Source organism: Xiphias gladius, chromosome 10 (genome assembly GCF_016859285.1).
Source record: "Xiphias gladius isolate SHS-SW01 ecotype Sanya breed wild chromosome 10, ASM1685928v1, whole genome shotgun sequence".
Taxonomy (NCBI): domain Eukaryota; kingdom Metazoa; phylum Chordata; class Actinopteri; order Istiophoriformes; family Xiphiidae; genus Xiphias; species Xiphias gladius.
This window is the reverse complement of record NC_053409.1, coordinates 4,537,976-4,558,147: the sequence shown is the minus strand read 5'-3', so window position 1 is coordinate 4,558,147 and position 20,172 is coordinate 4,537,976. Positions and strand designations below refer to the sequence as shown.

The 20,172-nt window shown below is 39.3% G+C and overlaps 2 protein-coding genes across 6 annotated transcripts in view; one reads left to right on the top strand and one right to left on the bottom strand.

Annotated features, from left to right (window-relative positions):
* The window catches only part of eipr1 (EARP complex and GARP complex interacting protein 1), a 71,990-nt gene extending 55,687 nt beyond the window's left edge, over nucleotides 1–16,303 (bottom strand). The window contains exons 1-4 of the mRNA XM_040137433.1: nucleotides 16,046–16,303; nucleotides 15,741–15,824; nucleotides 3,892–4,024; nucleotides 92–248 (exon numbers count right to left, since the gene is read on the bottom strand). Of these exons, the coding sequence (XP_039993367.1) occupies nucleotides 92–248; nucleotides 3,892–4,024; nucleotides 15,741–15,824; nucleotides 16,046–16,087 (416 nt within the window). The 5' untranslated portion in view covers nucleotides 16,088–16,303. The remainder of the gene's footprint in view (nucleotides 1–91; nucleotides 249–3,891; nucleotides 4,025–15,740; nucleotides 15,825–16,045) is intronic.
* The window catches only part of trappc12 (trafficking protein particle complex subunit 12), a 37,503-nt gene continuing 33,548 nt past the window's right edge, over nucleotides 16,218–20,172 (top strand). The window contains exons 1-3 of one of the 5 annotated variants that reach the window (XM_040137430.1): nucleotides 16,218–16,404; nucleotides 16,883–18,209; nucleotides 19,367–19,483. In XM_040137430.1, coding sequence (XP_039993364.1) covers nucleotides 16,884–18,209; nucleotides 19,367–19,483 — 1,443 coding nt within the window. In that variant the 5' untranslated portion in view covers nucleotides 16,218–16,404; nucleotide 16,883. The other 4 variants (XM_040137431.1, XM_040137428.1, XM_040137429.1 and 1 more) reach the window with 4 other exon arrangements.

Here is a 20,172-nt window from a genome sequence, read left to right as displayed (position 1 = left end):
GTGGATCAAAGCAATAATTGCACTTGCATCACTTGTACTGTAACTCTTACAGTTGTTTGCCCAAATGCTATTGATCCTCAGCAACACCTACCAGGCAACGTTGCCGTGGGCACTGTCATCTAGGTGACAGAGCAGCTCCAGGGTTTGGGGATTCTGGGCGGTGTCATCAGGTGACTCATGGCTACCTGTCTCCCAGTCAGAGGGCATCCGCCATACTGCCGCAGAGGAAACCACCCTGCTGTCACTGGCTGGAGGGGGACAAAACACAAGCACACCCACGCGCACGCGCACACACACACACACACACGCACACAAACACACGCACACACACACACACACACACACACACACACAAACACACACACACACACACACACACAATAGTTGTCAGGAAACTCATTGACAAAATGCATTTCTTAGCCCCTTACCCGAACCTTAACCATCACAACTAAATGCCTAACCTTAACCGTTACTCTTACCCAAAGTGTGTGTGTGTGTGTGTGTGTGTATGTGTGTGTGTGGTGGACAGGTGCTAATGCAGTGACATACCTACACTCCTTCAAATCCACATCACAAATTAGTTATTTTGGCATATCCACACCAGAGCCAGAGCTGCTAATTAGAACCGGTGGAGTAAATGTAGAAATGATACAGTAATTGGAATAAAAGTTTGAGGTTGAAGGGCATAACGCATATCGAAAAGTGAAAGCAGAAAGAAAAAGAGCCTAATTTCTTTTTGGTGTAGCTATTGACAGCGTGTGGACAAGCGTTGGGCTATGAAACAATAGGCATTAGGCCTATTTGTCAAATTAAAATAGCAACGTGGTGTGTGTCCACAAGCTCTTGATGGTTTTAAACAGCCTTGCACTTGGAGTAAGCAGGCAAACAATCATCTTGAACAAAAGCCTTTTCTTACCCACATATTAGAGCACCAGTGGGAGGCAGTATGGAAACGTTATAGGAATGCACTTGTGTATGTGTGTATATTTGTATGTACTGTATATACTGTATCTGTGTGAGTGTGTGGTGTGCGCAGTAGTGCGTGACTGGCTGTTTGAGATTTAGCCTGTTCTAGAGTGGCTGTCATCCTGTGAACTCAAGCATGTAAAAAGCACCAGACAGAGGGTGAGAGGGAGAGACTGTGGGAGAAAAAAAAGGGAGCAAGGAAAGAGGACGGTGGAGGCTGTGATGGGGCGTTGTGTGTGTGTATGTGGTTTGTGCTTAGGGGGAGGGTGGGGGTGGGGGGTTACAACTACTACCCTCTTTAATAATAATTCTAACCACAACTATACAACCAAGTCTTAGCATTTTAACAGCCCTTTGAAGTAGTGTGGACTGGCAAAAATGTTGTGACTTATAATTAACTATAATTATAAGAATGAGAATTATTATAACTATAATTCTGAGAATGAGATTCTGGTCCATGCTCACATGACTGCATCCCATAATTTCTGCACATTTGTCCACTGCACATTCATGCTTCAAATCTCCCATTCTACCACATCCCAATTGGATTCACATCTGGTTACTGGAGAAGCCACTTAACTACACTGAACTCATTGTCATGTTCATGAAACCACTTCATGCTGGAAGTAGCCATTAGGAGATGTGTAAATTGTGGCTATAAAGGGACAATCATTGTCAGCAACAACACTCAGGTAGGCTGTGGCATTCAAATGATGATTTATTGGTATTAAGGGGCCAAAGTGTGCCATAAAAACATTCCCGACACCATTACACTGCCACCATCCTGGACCGATGACACAAGGCAGGTTGGGTCTAGGGATTCATGCTGCTGATGCTAAATCCTGACCCTGCCATCGGACCTTAGCAGAAATCCTGATTCATCAGACCAGGCTATGTTTTTCTAGTCTTCAACTGTCCAGTTTTGGTCAGCCTGTGCCCACTTCAGCCTCTGATTTCTGTTCTTAGCTGACAAGAGTGGAACCCATCATGGTCTTATGCTGTTGTATCCCATCTGCCTCAAGGTTCGACATGTTGTGCATTCTGAGATGTTTTTCTGCTTACCACAATTGTAGCCTTTCTGTTAGCTCCAACCCATCTGGTCATTCTCCTCTAAAACCTCTCATCAACAAGGTGTTTCTGTCCGCAGAACTGCCATTCACTGGATGTTTTTTGTTTTTTGCACCATTCTAAGTAAACCCAGGAGATCAACAGCTTCAGAAACAGTCAAACCAGTCCGTCTGGCAGCAACAATCCTGCCACAGTCAAAGTCACTGAGATCACATTTTTCCCCATTCTGGTGTTTGATGAGAACATCAACTTAAGGCCCCTTATGTGTACCAGCATTGTTTTATGCACTGCAGTGCTGTCACATGACTGGGTGATTGGATAATTGTATGAATAAGCAGATGTATAAATTAGGTGTTCCTAATAAAGTGCTCGTGAGTGTAAACATTGTTACCACCCCTGCCTAATGTGCTGTTGGTAGTTCACGTGCCGCTAAAACAGCTCTAGTCTGCTGAGGCATGGACTCCAGAAGACCTCTGAAGGTGCCCAGTGGTATCAACCACCAAGACATTAGCAGCAGATCCTTTAAGTCCTGTATGATGCAAGGTGGAGCCACCGCAGATACGACTTGTTCCAGTACATCCCCCATCACCCTGTCACCAGTTTGTGGTTTGTCCCTCCTGTCTACAGTCAGTAGGTACTAACCACTGCTGACTGGGACCATCCCACAGGCCTTGCTGTTTCAGAGAGGCTTTTGACCCAGTCGTCTGCCCATAGCAGTTTGGCCATTGTCAAAGTTGCTCAGTTGCCCATATGCTCATGCATTCTGCATCCAACATAGTGTGCCGTTGTTACGAGATAAACGTTATTCACTTCATCTTTGAGTGGTCATAATAGACCATTCTCAGTTTGCTTTCTTCTCTGTACTTGTGTTCTTGTGAAATTGTGAAATGTCATCAGGGGCTTTAACAAAAATATTTGTTTATTTTACGTGGCAATATACTGTATAAAGTTATCAGATTGTTCCAACAGTTACATATTCACACCAGCATCAGCCTCAAAAAGTACCCATCGGGTTCTATTTTTAATTATACATCCAAAATATACAATTACATTTTGCCATGTTCAAAAATTGGGATAATTGGGATTAATCTGTTACCACACTTGTTAATGATGAGGAAGACTATATCCATATCACCCTTTTGCTCGTTTAAATTAAAGTAGTATTTTCTTTCAAAGCTATGGCAATGTACGCCTTTCTTAACTGAAAGGATTATTGGGGTGAAAAAACTTGATTGTTTAAGTATAATATATGTCTTTTTATCCTGTATGAAAATGTGAATGTACGTATGACATGTGCACCATTGTCAACTAAACTGACTTACATCCCAAAGGACTTAATTTTGTTTACAACAGGTTTACCTGCCTTGGATTGTTCTATTATAAATTGTTTTATACTTTCAATTCTGTGACGTGTACTGCAGCAAACTAAAAACCATGTCTGGATTTGTACAATTAGACAGCCTTACATAAAAGCACAGATGACCTTCAAGGATTTTTTCCTGCCAGACAGTGACTTTGCAGCCACAGCTAGTATCCCTCATGTAGGTCATCATGTCTACACATTTGTATTGATTCTATCAGAGTCTGAACATGTCTGTACATGAATTCTAACAAAAAGCTGCTACTGTCAGACCTGTGAAGACATCTGTTAAAGACCGATTACATGTTATAAGTCTCAACTAAACTCTAGGTCAGAATAAGGTCATTAGATGAAAGTAATACATAGGAAAATGAAAGAAAGATAAAGCATATGCAAAAAAAGAGACAAAGAAAGAAAAACAAACAAAAGAAAGAGAAACAATATGCATAAAGAGGCAGAGAATACAGTCAGAGACAGAAGGAAACAGTATGACTCACTTTTGTTATAGCAGGTGGTAAGCACAGCCTTATCTGCAGGACTGGTGCCAATGTGCCATATTTCCCCAGCTTGGTGCAGAAGGACATTCTTATTAATGATGTTATTCTCATCATCAAAGTCAATGATGTGGATCTGGAAGTAAAGCAGAGACAGAAAGAAGAAATGTGCTGAGAATGAAGCTGGATTTAAAAAAAACACTGCGTGCAGCCCCCCCCCCACACACACACACACACTAACCATAGTTCTCAACTCATTGCTCTGATTCCCCCAAAAAGAAGATTTCTCTCTTAAAACGACAGTAAATGTAATTTCAAGGCAGGCATCACTTTGTTTTTCCCACCCCCCCCAATCAACTTCATATGGCTGAAGACTTTTCATCTTGACTTGGCCTTTAAAGTGACGATGAAGACACTTTTAGAAGTCATTCTGGATTCTTAGGAGTTCGGCATATGACATGTTGGGGGAGTCAGAAGAAAAGGTACAACCAAAAGGAAATCAATAAAAGCTCATTCCATATTATTTTTAAGACAAATGGCCCCCGCTAAAGGGGGCTGAGAATGAGTTGCATTATCCAAAAGAGTTTTTCTGTGAAAGGCCTTTAATTGTGTACTTTTTCCAAAAAGAAATTTCTTATAAGGAAACTTTTGCCAGCAGATCATAATTTAGCTGTAGCTGTAGTACTCTAATTTGACATGTCTAGTATTGGTCTGTGTAATGTGTAAGTGATCAGTTACTGTAAATACAGTATGGTACTCATGAATGGGGGAGCAACGATATGGAAAACATTTCCTTCCTAGAAAACATGTTCTTGGTGAATGGCTGTGCGTTAAGTTGGAAGGTGGAGTCTTAGGGGGCAATTAACTTACCTTAGCATAAACACTGGAGGCAGAGGAAAACAGCTAGCCTGGCTCTGTTTAAAGGGGAAAAAAATCTCATCTAACTCTCTGAGAACACGATTAAGCATATTTGCCAAAATGTTCTATTTCTTTAAGAAATATTAAAAAATAGATTTTTCCTCTAACCCAGCAAATTTCTCATTCTGCTGACAGGAATGAAGTATCTTATGCAGTTTCATCTGAAATTTGCATCCTTTAAATATAATTTCAGTAAAGGCACATCTTATAAGTGTGGAAAGTATTTGATTTTCTTTTAATTCCATCACAACTGAACCAAGCCGAGCCAGTCAGCAAACGAGTGCAAACGTTGAATAACTGATGCAAAACTGATGCTTGCATGGTGCAGAAAAGTACAAATGCTAGAACAAATTATTCGACTTTGAGGTAGAATTGTTTTGTCAAGTACTAATACTATTTTGGATACACAAGAATAGAAAGAGATATGCCCAAAAAAAAAAAAAACAGGACTGGTATCAATCCTCAATACTAAAATTGGAACAGACCAAAATATGTCACAAAATGTAGCACTGAGAAGTGAAAAAAGGCCAAGTACTGGAAGCTGTCATCTACTGTTTGATGAAATTCATACTGCTCTGTATTTATTCCTTGATCATACCGTCTCTGATATAAATATTTTTTAAAACATATTTATATACCTCAAAAATGTTTCGTTTTGGTATCAGCACCAAAAGTCAGGTATTGAGTCAGCACTAAAACTGCATCACTAATGTGCTATACACCTGAGCTTAATCACTGCTGGTTTCGATGGTTCCAAATTACTGAAATGTTGTGTTATTTCATATTTTCAGGATTCATCTGGGTTAAGGATGCTAAAGATAAATTCCAAGAATGTGTTAAGAGTTACACCTAAAACACTATATAATCCTCAACTATAAAAACTTTTTGTGTAGCTCCTTGACCTGGTATAATACTGAGGCCTTGGCTGCACTTGAAAACACAATCAATAGCTTTGCAGACTTTACAGCACTTGTAAAAGTTGAACAAACAAGCTAAACTTTTATCCATAAGAAGTTAATAGAAACTCCTTACTGAGCTCTTTTCATTTGCTGGAAATCTATTCTATGAGGGCCCTCGATTGAATGCAGTTCAGGGCCCACAATGCCGTAAAACAGTAAAGGTCTCAAAGTTTGATCAGACAATATATGGCAGTTTCTCCCATAAGAGAGACACTTACAGCACCTTGGGGACTGTTAATGGGGTCGCACTGGACAATAACTCCTGCTAGGCACTTCCACTCCACTTGCCTGTACTACTTTTACAGGCTGAACAAGAGGATGAAAGGATGGGGCATGAGGAGGAGGAGGAGAAGAGCATTGGAGCGGTAGCATCCTTCAGCCTTTTCAAAGTGAGCTAGGTGGCTATTAACCTTGGGTTGGACTGCATGGAGCAAAAAATTATTACGCAAAGTTATAATTTTATGGTGGTGGGGGAGCGGTACAAATAAATTCAGGGCATTGGGACAGGGTAATAGAAAGGCCTAGTAATAGGGTCTCCCCAAATTAACTCAGGTGTGAGGGGAGAGAGAAGTTCTAGCCCTTCTTCCCCAGGTGATTTATCCTTCATTCTTTCAGGCCTAGGGAGTGACTCATAGCCTTCGGCCACTTGGGCAACCAGCCCAGTGCTGTTAATTATGTGCCAATGGTGGGAGGAATTGAGGCAAGAAGCAGGAGAGGAGGGAGACTGGCAAGAAGGGGTAAGGGAGGGGTAAAGCCACGCTGGCTCATCGCCCCCACTTCAGGGCCCTCTCCTCTAAAGCTCTTGAGCCGCACAGATGACAGTGAGCAGGGTTGAGGAGTAGTGAGCAGGTGAGAGGTGCCAAGCTCGGGTGCTTTATCTCATTAGCAGCCTTAAATGCCATGCCGACGCTGCCTCCGATCCGTCACTCCAGCTATTGGTCTCTGAGGGATTTGAGAGGTGCTTACGATTTGAGAGAGGCATTTCTAACCTGCATTATGCTTAATGGGAGGTGGAGAGGCCAGCAGGCTTATGGATACAGCAGAAGCTATCAGGGCTGAAATGCCAATCGAAAAAACATTTTTCATATTGCAAGTTCAAACTCAGAGAACTGAGCTAACCAATGTTGGTCAGCAAACTTATACAGAGTGGAAAAGACAGTGAGCTTCATGAATAAAATGGACATGGACTGACTGAACCCAAGATTATCATGGAAGGTCATCTCAAAGAACATGACCTAGGCTTTACAGTTTTGAACGTTCCTTGATATTGATATCAGAAAACAAAGCACAAGTCAATAAAGATATTTTTTTACATTTTTAACGACACGGGTTTGAATTCTTTTTGTTTTCTTAGTATATAACTTGTGACATAACTAATACCTAAAGATGGAAGTCATTTTCCGAAGTTTAAAAGTTTAAAAGTTTAAACAAAAACAGAGTTAGAGCAAAAGCTCTCAAACTCCGTTCAAAAGCTGATACTTTCACACCTCCACACACCTTGCCAATGGCTGTGTAAAGTAGTCAGGATTGTCCAGTTGTCTGTTTCAAAAAGTGACAAAAATGACCAGAAAACTGTGGTAAAAGCTGTTAAGGTGTTTCAGACAACAAGTGGTTGCTGCCACCGCCTCCATTGTTTTCAATGAAAAAACGCTGGCAGTGGCAAGGGGAGCAGGGGGCTTACTCTTGTGAACATACTGTACATAGATATTTGTTGCTGCATCCGCAGTTCATGACGGTTCAGCTTCTTCATCTGCCGCCATAGCACGCTGTGTTAACATGGCAACCATAGAAAATAATGTGAATTAAACAATAGCTGTGTTTTACAGTTCCCTGAATTATTATACACCTCTTCACCAGCAGTGAACAGACAGATTAATAAAGAGAAAAAGTTTTGAAGCAACATCACATTCAAGTTTGATTATCCAATCTTGGACAGTAAACAATTATGATACTATTAGCAAAACACACACTTTTATAGTATATATAATAGTATCATACTGCTTTAAATTTACTCAATTTTAACATATAATTCACACTATTGAACTGTGTGATGAGATCATACTAAGTGGATAGTGGATAGCAGAGCTGATGGTGTAAGTGGTGGCGAAAGCGTTGCACCCTGCTGCAATGAATTCAAAATAAAGAACACAGATTTTGCCAGGTGGTAGCCGCGGCCACATCAACAACCACTAAGCTGTCTGAGAGCACCTTTAGTCGAACCAACAAGCACTTTGTTTGAAGCATAGTGAGCTCTTGACGCTGTCAGAATTTTGATGCAGACTGTGTTTGGTCCTCAGAGCTCTATATCGGCCATTAGTCAGCATGTCTTACAGCACTGGTTCTCAAACTTTTTCCGGCATACCCCCCTTCAGATTTGATCCAAGTTGAATTTTAGTGAAATAAAGGTCAGCGCAATAGCATCAGCAAACTCTTGTTTGTTTATTTTCCCTACATAAATCATATTCATTCAGCTTAGTTTCACTACATCCACGTCCCCTCTGCAGTGGCTTGATGCACTGCCCTCCAGTTTGAGAACAACTGGATTACAGTTAGGGATGCAACAATCCATACTAGACCCCATTCTAACTTCATTAAGTGGATATTGGCCAGAAGTGACTGATCAACATTAAATCCACATTAAATCCAATCTGGAATAGGTATCAGAATCAGTATGAGGAGACAAAAAGCTGGATTGGTAAATCCCTACTTAAAGTGCGCTCTAGGAACACCGTTTTGGATTTCAACACATTTCTCTCACTACTGCCAACTTACATCTGAGAAAGCCCAAAATCATACAATCTATAGTGGCCTCAAATCAAAAGTCAATTGAATAAATGAGCAATAAGCACTTTCCTTACTACATAAATCTAATAATTGTATTAGGATTAGTTTAACATGACTATGAAGAATTCATCCCTTTTGTTTTCTTGTGTTTCAGCTCCGTGCTCATGCCAAAGTGGAAGAAAGTGTTAGGAGGAGTATGTTAAGCTACTGACAGTGTGTAATAAGAAATCACACAGATCGACTGGGAGGTATTGTTGCCGTTCCCAACAAGCTCTGTATTAGACCCGCTACACAAGACTTAGATTGAACTACATCTGTATTCAGTACCACACCGTTTTCACACTGAAGTCTGCCAGAAAATAGGCTCATTTTTAATCAAGGCACAAATCTCTCTCTCTCTCTCTCTCTCTTTCTCTCCTTCTTTCCCTTTTACTCTTAGTGAGCTAATTATTTCTCCCCCCGTTTAGAGCCAACTGTTTCTGTCATCTGTCTCTGTAATGCAGAGGTCTCTGTAATGACCTCTGCATGCATGTGTTGACGCGCACACTCACTCTTTCTCCTTCACACACACACAGACACATAAACACAGAACCCTCACTAACACTTAGACACACATACACCTTTGTAAAGGAACCACAGATATACACACGACATATATGCACTAGCAACAGATCTGTCTATTAATTAGGATCGCACTGGCTTAAGTGCAGTCACTGACATATGGGTGTATGCTGAAATGACATAAGTGATATTAATTATCAATCGACAAATAATTAATTGGCAACAATTTTGATAATTGATTCGCCATTTATTGTTGAATAAACTAGGCAATTAATCACTTAGTCTACTGATAGAAAAGTAATCTGCAGTTACAGTAGTGTGATAATCAATTTATAATTTAAGTCATTTTTAAGCAAAAATAACATTTAGGACTGAAACGAAAAGTGAATTGATAAATCATCATGTGTCTGTGATAGAAAATAAGAGAAGTATGTGTGTTTACCATTTAAATATAATTTTTAACAGAGAATTCAACTTAAATCCATATTCAGCTCAGATAATCTTACTTGTTTTTTGATGTTTAAATGATAAAAAGAAAGGAATGTGACAGAAAATGAGAAAAGTACGTGGGTTTATCATCAAAATATCATTTTAAAAGAAGAATTCTACTTAAACTCAGATTCAGCTTAAACAGATAGTCTGTGTCTTATGTAACATGTAATGTAAACAGAAGAGCAAGGCTTCAGTCTCTTCATGACCAAAGATGGTAATACTGTACTGGACTAGTCTTGATTAATGAAGTTAAGTTGTCAAGCTTGGTTTCCTCCTTCCTATACATATGCATGTAAATGTATGTTTGGAAAATTGATCATTGGATGGAACATATACTGTATGTTGATATTTACTGACCAACCAGAATGAGTTTCTTTGTTCTCTAGAAGACTCTAAAAGATTAGGTATGCTCTCTGTTTGGAGAGACAGAGGTTTTTTGCTGACTTGTTTAAATTGCTCTCTCCTATTATTGATCAATAATAATCACATTAATATTCAAATCCATCAGTGTCTGTGCTTTAGTTGTGTCCGTGTCCAGAGTGTTTACAGAATTTTCACCACGTCTCTTTGGTTTATATTAGTGTACAGTTAGGCCTGTAAGTATTTGGACATTGACACAATTTTCATAATTTTGCCTCTGTACACAACCACAATGGATTTGAAACAAAGCCATGAAAATGTAATTGAAGTGTCGACTTTCAGTTTTAACTCAAGGGGTTTAACAGAAATATCACATTAACTGTTTAGGAATTACAGCCATTTTTATACTTAGTCACTCATTTTCAGAGGCTCAAAACTAAATGGACAATTGACAATTGATCAGATAAAAAGTCTGGAGTGGATTCCAAGTGTTGAATTTGCATGTCGTAGTTCTGCATGGGAACTCTCTATGCAGTGTCGATGCAAATGAAGGAGGCCATCATTAGCCTGAAAAAACAAAACAAACCTATCACACAGATAGCAGAAACTTTAGGAGTGGCCAAATCCACAATGTGGTACATTCTTAAAAAGAAGAAATGCACTGGCAAGCTCAGCAACACCAAAAGGCCTGGAAGACACAACTAAAGTGGATGATCACAGAATTCTGAAAAAAAACCCTTCATAACATCTATCCAGGTCAATAACACTCTCGAGGAGGCAGGTGTATCACCGTCAAAATCTACAATCAAGAGACAACCTCATAAATGTAAATACAGAGGGTATGACACAAGGTGCAAATCACTGGTAACACTCAAGAACAGAGAGGTTAGACTTTGTCAGAAAACATCTAAAGAATCCTGTCTTTGGACAGATGAAACCAAGATTAATTTGTATGAGAATGATGGGAAGAGAAGAGTATTGGGAAGGAAAGGAACAGCTCATGATCCAAAGCATACCACATCATCTGTCAAACATGGTGGGGGCAGTGTTACAACATGGACATGTATGGCTCCACTGAAACTGGGTCACTGGTGTTTATTGATGATGTGACCGCTGATAGAAGTGGCAGGATAAATTCTGAAGTGTACAGGGCTATACTATCTGCTCAGATTCAGCCAAGTGCTGCAACACTGATAGGACGGTGCTTCACAGTACAGATTGATAATGACCCAAAACATACTGCAATAGCAACCCAAGAGCTTCTCAAGGCAAAGAAATGGAATATACTTCAATGGCCAAGTCAGTCACCTGACCTCAACCCAACTGAGCATGCTTTTCACTTACTGAAGACAAAACTGAGAGCAGAAAGACCTACAAACAAGCAGCAACTGAAGGTGGCTGCAGTGAAGGTCTGGCAAATCATCTCAAGGGAGGAAACTCAGCATTTGGTAGTGTCTATGGGTTCCAGACTTCAGGCAGTCATTGACTGCAAAGGATTTTCATCCAAAAATAGTTAAAAATAATCCTTATAGTTATTATTATACTGTTTGTCGAATTACTTTTGAGCCTCTGAAATTGAGGGACTATGTATAAAAATGGCTATAATTCCTAAACAGTTAATGTGATATTTTTGTTAAATCCTATGAATTAAAGCTTAAAGTCTACAATTCAATCACATCTTGATGGCTTTGTTTCAAACCCATTGTGATGGTGTACAGAGGCAAAATTACAAAAATTGTGTCGCTGTCCAAATACTTATGGACATAACTTTATATCAAATATGTTTGGGTTTTGGATTGTTGGCTGGACAAAACAAGCAATCTGTGGATGTTAGGTTGGAATGTGAGAAAATGTGATGGGATTCTGCACCATATAGTCTGCACATTTTGTAGAATAAATAATTAATTAATTTAGGACTGTAACTACTGAACATTTCCATCAATAATTATTCGGTTGATTGTTTTTTGATTAACCATTTGGTCGATAAAACAACCATAAAAAAAGGGAAAAAAAATGCCAATAATAACAAGTTCCCAAATCCCTAAGTTCTTTTGTTTCTTTTGTCCAAGTGAAATATTCAATTAACAATGAAACTAATCAGAGAAATGCAGAAAATCCTCTAGTATTGGCTGGAAGCAGCCAATACTAATTATTTTAATATCAAAATTGGTGGTGAAATATTTTCAATAATTGTTTCTAATCTAATAGTTAACTAAATTGATTATTGGAAAGAATATTGTCAGATTAATCAATAAATTGAAATTGAAAATATTCTTTAGTTGCAGCTCAATTTCCGAGCCTTGTATCCAGTGCACCCATTCACACCATACATATACAGTCTACGATACCAAAGATTAAAACCCTGAGGTTTCTTAAATCTAGAAAAACAAACAAAAATAAAATAAAATAGGTCAAATCTTCTTACTCTTACTCTCTTCTTAGTATAGGAGCTAAGCACAACCAAATAAATGTGCACTTAATGGCAACCTTGGCTAGTCCTCTTTAGGACTATCAAATAAACATATGAATGGAGAAAAAAATTAATGAATTACAGATTTCAAGCAATACAAGGTTACAAAAATTCTCCATTTCTAAATTTTAATTTTTTTGGCATTCTTATTGTTTCTGGTTTTTCATTTTAATACTATTTCAAGTTTTTTTTTTTTTAATTTCTTTAATTGTCTAATATTTGACATTTACTGGTCAGTACAAATCCACTGAGACATCTTCAGCCTTTTATCTTTAAATCTACATTTATTATGTGTGGGATTCCATGTAAAAGAACGCGTCTGTCTCAATACCTACACCTCAGGTCTTGAAAGTGTATCCCACAATTCACCACGGTTTACTGTACCACACCCATCCAGTTGTTGGTGGTAGTGCACCTACAGGCTGGTTTTAGGACTTTTAGGACTGACATTAATCAACAGAGGGGTGGCACGGTGGTGCAGTGGTTAGTACTGTTGCCTCACAGCAAGAACGTTCTGGCTTTGAATCTGCCGGCCAGCCAGGGCCTTCGTGTGGAGTTAGCATGTTCTCCCCGAGCCTGCGTGGGCTTCCTCCGGGTACTCCAGTTTCCTCCCACAGTCACAGTCCAAAGACATGCAGGTTAAGATAAATGGCGACTCTAAATATATGCCCTAGGTGTGAATGTAAGCGTTTTTGTTTGTCTCTGTATGTCAGCCCTGTGATAGACTGGTGACCTGTCCAGGGTGCACCCTGCTTCTCAACCAGTGTCAGCTGGGATATGATCTAGCCCCCTGCGACCCTCAAAGGATAAGCGGTATACCTACTGGATGGATGGATTAATCAACAGAGATGAAGAAGCTAAAGATTGTGAAATGGTAGATTCAGCGTTAATATTGTACTGCATGTCCAAACACTACAAATGTCAGAACCTCCACAGATGCTTCTCATGTGATATTGACAATCTGCTTTCCTTGATGGGACTGATAAGAATAATATTGCATACCTGAAACTTTCAAGATAAATATTAAATATATCCTTTTATCAAAGATTTTGAGAAATATGGTTCATCCTTAAAAATTTTATCAGAGAGAAACCATCAAAATAATATAATGGTATGTCTCAATTTAATGTCTTTATTGAGTTTATTACTCCTCTCAGCTTCTGGATATGTTTTTATTGTCATCTGACTAACTGTAATACTGTACACTTGATAAATATTTGTTTCATCTAATCATCTGTGCATGTGTCATCTACAGGATTTGTATTTGTGGGAGTGACAAGATGTCCTTATTAACCCAAGTGTGTCCCAGAGAGCACTGACAAACTTCCACAAGCTTACGGTCTTAAACTGCACTTTTGGCACTGTGGCAATTACCAGAAATACATCACACAAGTGGGTACTTAACTACTCGCAAGCATTGCAATTGTGGGTATTGGGACAGACAAGAAGTAACCTTAAGCCAATAAGGTGTGGACTGGGGATCTATTTAGGGTCTATTGAAGTAGTTGAAACTACTTTTTTACAATTTGTAGGACTAAGCCCTATTTTATATTATTACAACACTACTCAATCAAATATGGGTCAACTTTTCTGCACTAAAGTCTTGATTGCCTTGAAGAAAAGAAGGTGACCACAAAAAAATCTTCTGACCAAAATCAAAGCTGTTTATTAGGTCTTAGGTTGAGGTCTTAGGTTAAATTTAGTGTTGAACTTCTTCAAATTTCTTCAGAAATGATCAGGTTTTTTTTTTTAAACTGGCCCCTCAACTTTACAATGGACAATCACAAAAATCTTGGCATCATGTTGACCCATACCCTGCTCTCTTCTAGAAACTTGTGAATCACCTTTGACTTCTGAATATTGAAACCGAATGTGATGCCAGATGTTAATTGGTCATGCTTTTAACATTTAACAGATTTTTTTTTTTAAAGTCATGTCTGCTTGCGTCCTACCTGAAGAAAGTTATTAATGACTTTATTTCATCCTTTCTGGAGTAATATAACTGCTCTCATTCTATATTTCATTTTATACTATTGTGAAAAAGAACTATCACCTGCAGTTGAGTAAAAATGCACTCTTTCATTTAGGAGAACATTTTGGACTTCTTTTTACTTGGGATCTTATGACGCTGAAAACATTAGTTAAAAGCAAACTGCATAACTAAAAATTGAAAGCAAACTCCATTCACTGTTGAAGACTGTGAAATGCAACTTAAAGCTCTGGAAAGTCTTGTAAGTGGACTTTGAGTTAAGTTTTTTCCTTCTTTTGTTTGTTTTTGTCAACCTAATGTATATTTCCGAAATTCAAATCTCTTATTTTTCACTCTTGTGTACTGTCTGATCATAAGAAAACGCTCTGCTCTCAGATACATTAGCAAAAAATATGGACAATCATTTAAACTCTTTGCATCCTCATTAATATCTTCTGATCAGTACCTTAAAATGAGCAGAAAAACAAACAAACATTTATTTAACCCATCTGAATAACACATTCAATAACAATTAAAATTCATTCAAAGTACATAAAATGTTTTGTTTTACTTATGCTTGCCTTTTCAGTTTACCTAAATTTGTATTTTAAAATTTCTACATATCGTACGATCTTGTCTATTGTTATAATTACTGAGCAGCCAGAGGGACTGGCCCAAAAGACAAGCCTGTGCTTTTAATTTATAATAATGCAAATTCATTCAAAGTACATAAAATATTTTGTTTATTTATGTCTGCTTTTTTGGAGGAGCAGGAGAAAGATGGTTCTGAAGAGAAGAGAAGAAGAGAGAACAAAGAAGCAGACAGACGCACAAGAGCAAGTCACAGCCTGTGTTTCACCTCAAGGTGACACACAAGATTCCATCTGATCTTAAAAGTGAGGAACCAACACCACAGGCAGTCAGGAGGACTAGCCCAAAAGCCAAGCCTGTGCTTTTAACTGATAATAATTCAAATTAATTCAAAGTAACTAAATATTTTTGTTTTACTTATGTTTGCTCTTTTCAGTTTACCTACATTTATTTTTTTTTTATTTCCACATATGGCATGATCTTGTCCATTGTTCTAATTACTGATGCCAGCAGATGCAGCATCATGTATTTCTCAAGTAAAAAACCTTAATGCCATAGACAGCAGTATTTTGCACAAAATGTTGTTTGTATTATTATAAAAAGACAAATAGCTAAAAGCTGCATAGGCACACAAACTACCACTATGAAATAAATGAGTAGGAATAGGGGTGACTGCCTACTGTTAGAGAACTTCCCTTCCATCATGCTTTTCATGGAATGTGATATCTGTCTTGAACTGTTTTCTTACCTGGTTGTCAAATTTCAGTGACTGTGTGCCCACAAGGAAACGAATGGCATCAGTTTCAGCTGTCTGTGCAGTAAGTGCCCGTGCCTGCAAAGTAGATACAAAAGAGCATGACTGTCCATTCACATAAACACGTTTTACTGACCAGAATAAAACAAAACAGAACAGAGTTTGGAAATAAAGAAGCTATTAACATCTAATACGAGGAATAGAATGGAATACAATAAAACAGAATTGAGCTAACGTTAGCTGTGAGCCAGGGAAATAATCCTGAATAGTGTGAAAGTGAAGTATCAATATGTGGCTACCTGAAATTCGAGACCATAAATGACAGCAGCGTCGTCCTCCATTTTCAGTCTGTAAATATAGTTACCGCTTTCTTATCGTTTTAATACGTTGTTTTATGATGAAAACATCTAAAAATATTATAAGTAATTGTGCTACGGACTGCACAAAGCATAACAGAGTCGCACTTCCGCGATTCAAAACCTGGAAAAAAAAGAACCTTGCGACTAAAATACGTAGGGACAATCGTGCAACGTTGTGTGGGCTATTAAAAGTACGTAGAAGAAGTCAAGAATACCAAAAACCACGGCGGCATGAAATTTGTCAGGTGTGGAGCACCGTACATGTAGCTTCCTGTTGAGCATCTAGCTGTAAATCTGGAGTAAGGTAACAAAACACAGTCGTGTTTGTGTTTCATTTTTTTGTTGTTGTCTGTCATGGCGTAGTGATGTGGATAGCACGGTAGTATGTTCCGTGCTTTTTAAAACGTGGCCAGCTATTAGTGAAGTATGTGTTTGACATTTGCAACCTGCTGCTCGGCTAAGTTATCTTATGATAGCCCAACAGCTAATGTAGCCTTAGCAAGATAGCTAGCAAGATAGCTAGCACCAAACAGACGACAATCCCCGAGATCCCGGTTAAAGGCTCTTTCGTGATATGACAAGCAAACTGAGTAGTTCACTGTAGCTGTAGCTCGGTGCTGATGATTGAGCTTGCGAAAATTAGCGTTTGCTTACAATGACAGGAAGTGATTAAGACAGATGCTGTAAATTGTTGTGCAAGGATATTGCTTAGTTACTGTTTTTATTACATTAAAAAGGTATTAGCGTTTATTGCTGTGTTTTCATTGTCAAGAGCAGTATGATGGATAGTGAGGAGGCTCCAGCTCAGCGACCAGTCAGCTTGGACATCACAGTAGAGGACGTAAACAAGGACCCTCAAGAACCTCCGGAGCCTACCTCCAGCCAGACGCCTTCCAGAAACAACGTCCTTCCCCAGGAAGACAGCATCGACCTGGATGGGGGGTTTGCCACTCCCCAGGAGGACAGCAGTACCACACCCTCAGAGAGCCTGATGGACAAGCTCAATGACCAGATGATGGAGAGCGTCATGATTTCTGACTCACCCAATAACAGTGATGAGAATGAAGTGGCTCCCATTGGTTCTTTTCTGGATGGAGGGGAGGAGGAGGATGCAGGAGAGACCTCAGGAGACAAAGAGGAACAAAGTGAAACTGAACAGAATACAACTGAGTTTAAAGTTTCAGTGGAGGAACAGGAGAAAGATAGTTCTGAAGAGAAAGTAGAAGAGAAAACAAAGAAGCAGACAGACACACAAGAGCAAATTACAGCCTGTGTTTCACCTCAAGGTGTCACACAGAGTCCATCTGATCTTAAAAATGAGGAACCAGCACCAGGGGCAGCCAACGGGACTAGCCCAAAAGACAAACCTGTGCCAGTGTGCACTATATTCAGCCACGGCACCCAGCCAAAGTCTCTGGTGCCTGACGGCTTCCAGCCCACCCTCATCAAGTCCCCCAGCTTTAGCATGGGGAGTGGTGGGGGAGGCGATGAGGCAGTCACCCCCAGCAAGCTGCCCCACGCTCCCCTCGTGTGCCAGCCCAGCCCCAGCCTCAGTAAGTTCTTCACTGACAATGGACAGGCCAATCCAGCTTCTGACTTCTTTGATTCCTTTACCGCCCCGTCCTCCTTCATCTCTGTTTCCAACCCCAACGCAGAGATCCCTCCTGGCGCCAGCCCTGCATCCATAGTCCCTACCCCTGACCACCAGCTCTCTTCCACTTCCTTGTCCATCTCCACAGAGGGAGGGTCCTTGGACTCTGGTACTCCCACCCCTAGAACAGTGTTTGGTCCTGCCCCCACTGAATCAACCACCAAGCACCAACCTCCTCCACTCCAAATAATCCCAGTTTCAACTCAAGCCCCCACCTCAGCCCCAGCCACTCAGCCGCAGCCCTTCAACCAGCTTCAAGCTGTATTCTTGGGTAATGACGACCCGTTTGCGACAGCGCTCAGCCTGAGTGAGGTGGACAGGCGCCATGATGCCTGGCTGCCATCTGAGGAGACCAAGAAGGTGTTGATCTCTGTGGCCACCCAGCAGTACAGCCCACCCTACGTAGAGACCAACAGACTCACCATGCCTGGACTCAAGTTTGACAACCTGCAGGTAGGACAAGCGCCTAGGCAGTAAAATACTCATTAGATAACATATGTCTTTAGAAATCCCTGAGAGAAAGTTCTCCTTTTACAGTATGTCAGTGTGCTTTTTTGAAAGGGGCACTCCAATAATTTTGCACTTGAAGTTCTTTTTACTCATCATGGGTATTACAACTCAGGCGGTGAAAACAGTTGTATAATTTCCTCAGTGACTCTGGATAGCTCTCACCTCTGACATTAAATCACTGTAGTAGTCCTTTAAATGTGAATGCTTACATTTAACTCAGCAATAACTCAATTTTGTTGTTAATTATAAATCATGTAGTGAATTGATTATTCTCATTGTTATACAGAATTGTTTTTTTTAAATTGGTGGAAAAAAAGCAAAAGTTACTTATAATCTCTACTGTGATATTTGTGGCTGCAGCAAATGAATACATTTTGAGCATTGATTAATTTGATTTATTTTTTTTCTTTTCATTTCCTCTTCTTTTCAATCAATCAGTTAATTGTCACAATGTCAAAGAATTGTGAACACTTTAAAATGTCATATTTGGTGCAACAATTCATTATCTATACATATGCACACACACACACACACACACACACACACAGATATATATAATATATATACATTGCTGAATTTTCTGGTGATTGTCTTATCAATTACTCAATGAATTGTTTCAGCTCTAGTGATATTAGGTTTGGTCTCAACAATCAGCTTTAGTGTCTCAGCCTGGACACATTCTATGAAAAAAAGCTAGAACCCTTACAAATCACTTTTTGGTGCATTGTTTGTTCTCATTTTTTTTCCTTGTTGTGAATTGCAGTAATATGTCACAAATATTCAGTGTTTGCATGTGTGCTGACTTATTATGGCAAGGAATTTATGAGTCATAGGCTCCACCTGACGATCTTGATTTATTTTACAGATTTAAAAGATCTATGTTCTTTTTCTGTCAATAAAAGACAGTGGTTTCAGCCAGCAGCTTTTCTCCTACTGTGGCATAATACATAGTGTGGAGACAGTTATTTGTAAACACATATACATGGTCAAGTACACAAGTTCTGAGCATAGATACTGGTTTAACAACTCTCATTGCTCTTGATGTATAATTCTGTTGTGTCCTTTTGCGTTATGTTGAATTCAAATGTGTTTTAATGCAGGGTGATGCTGTGAAAGACCTAATGCTTCGTTTCCTGGGAGAGCAGGCAGCCATGAAGCGTCAAGTTCTCACCGCCAACTCTGTGGAGCAGTCCTTCACGGGCCTCAAACAGCTTGTCGTAAGTCAATCACTGTACTTTATGTGCATTTGTAATTTGTAAATGCTCTATTCTGAGTTTCAGAACATCATTCTTTGTGAAATGAACACCTGACATATAAAAAAGAAATCAGCGCCTTTTAATGGTGTATTACAATCATTATTTTAGCTTTGGTGCTCATTTCTACTAATGTCTTTTGTATTAGCAAGATTTGCTAATGTGAAACAACCCATTAGCTTGGCAGTTTATTCCTGGCCTTGGAAATGGCTGATAAGTCGCCCCTCAAGGTCAATTTACTCACTTGTGCTCGAGCTTTGGACTTTGTCACACTGTCCTCATCAGCAGATTAATTTTTGCTTAGTCATCATGCTCAACATTTTTGTTATTTAAATCTACAGTTCCATTATAACTAAGCTATCTTTATCTCCCAATAAAAATCATGTAATATGGTTGGAAGTTCCAGAACAACCAACTGAGTAGGCTTTGAGAGGAGGATGTTTTGTCAACAGCTTTTTAGCATGTTTAAGTCAAATTGTATGTTAAAAGGATATTTACACCACAGGCAATTTTATATAAATCTCACACAAAACATTAAGAGAAAAAAGATACAATAAAAAATACAAACCTGCAATAGGGTTTCAAGGTCTTTACGCCACAAATTAGACAGAACTCATATTCCCCACCAAACATACATGCATCAAAGATATTCA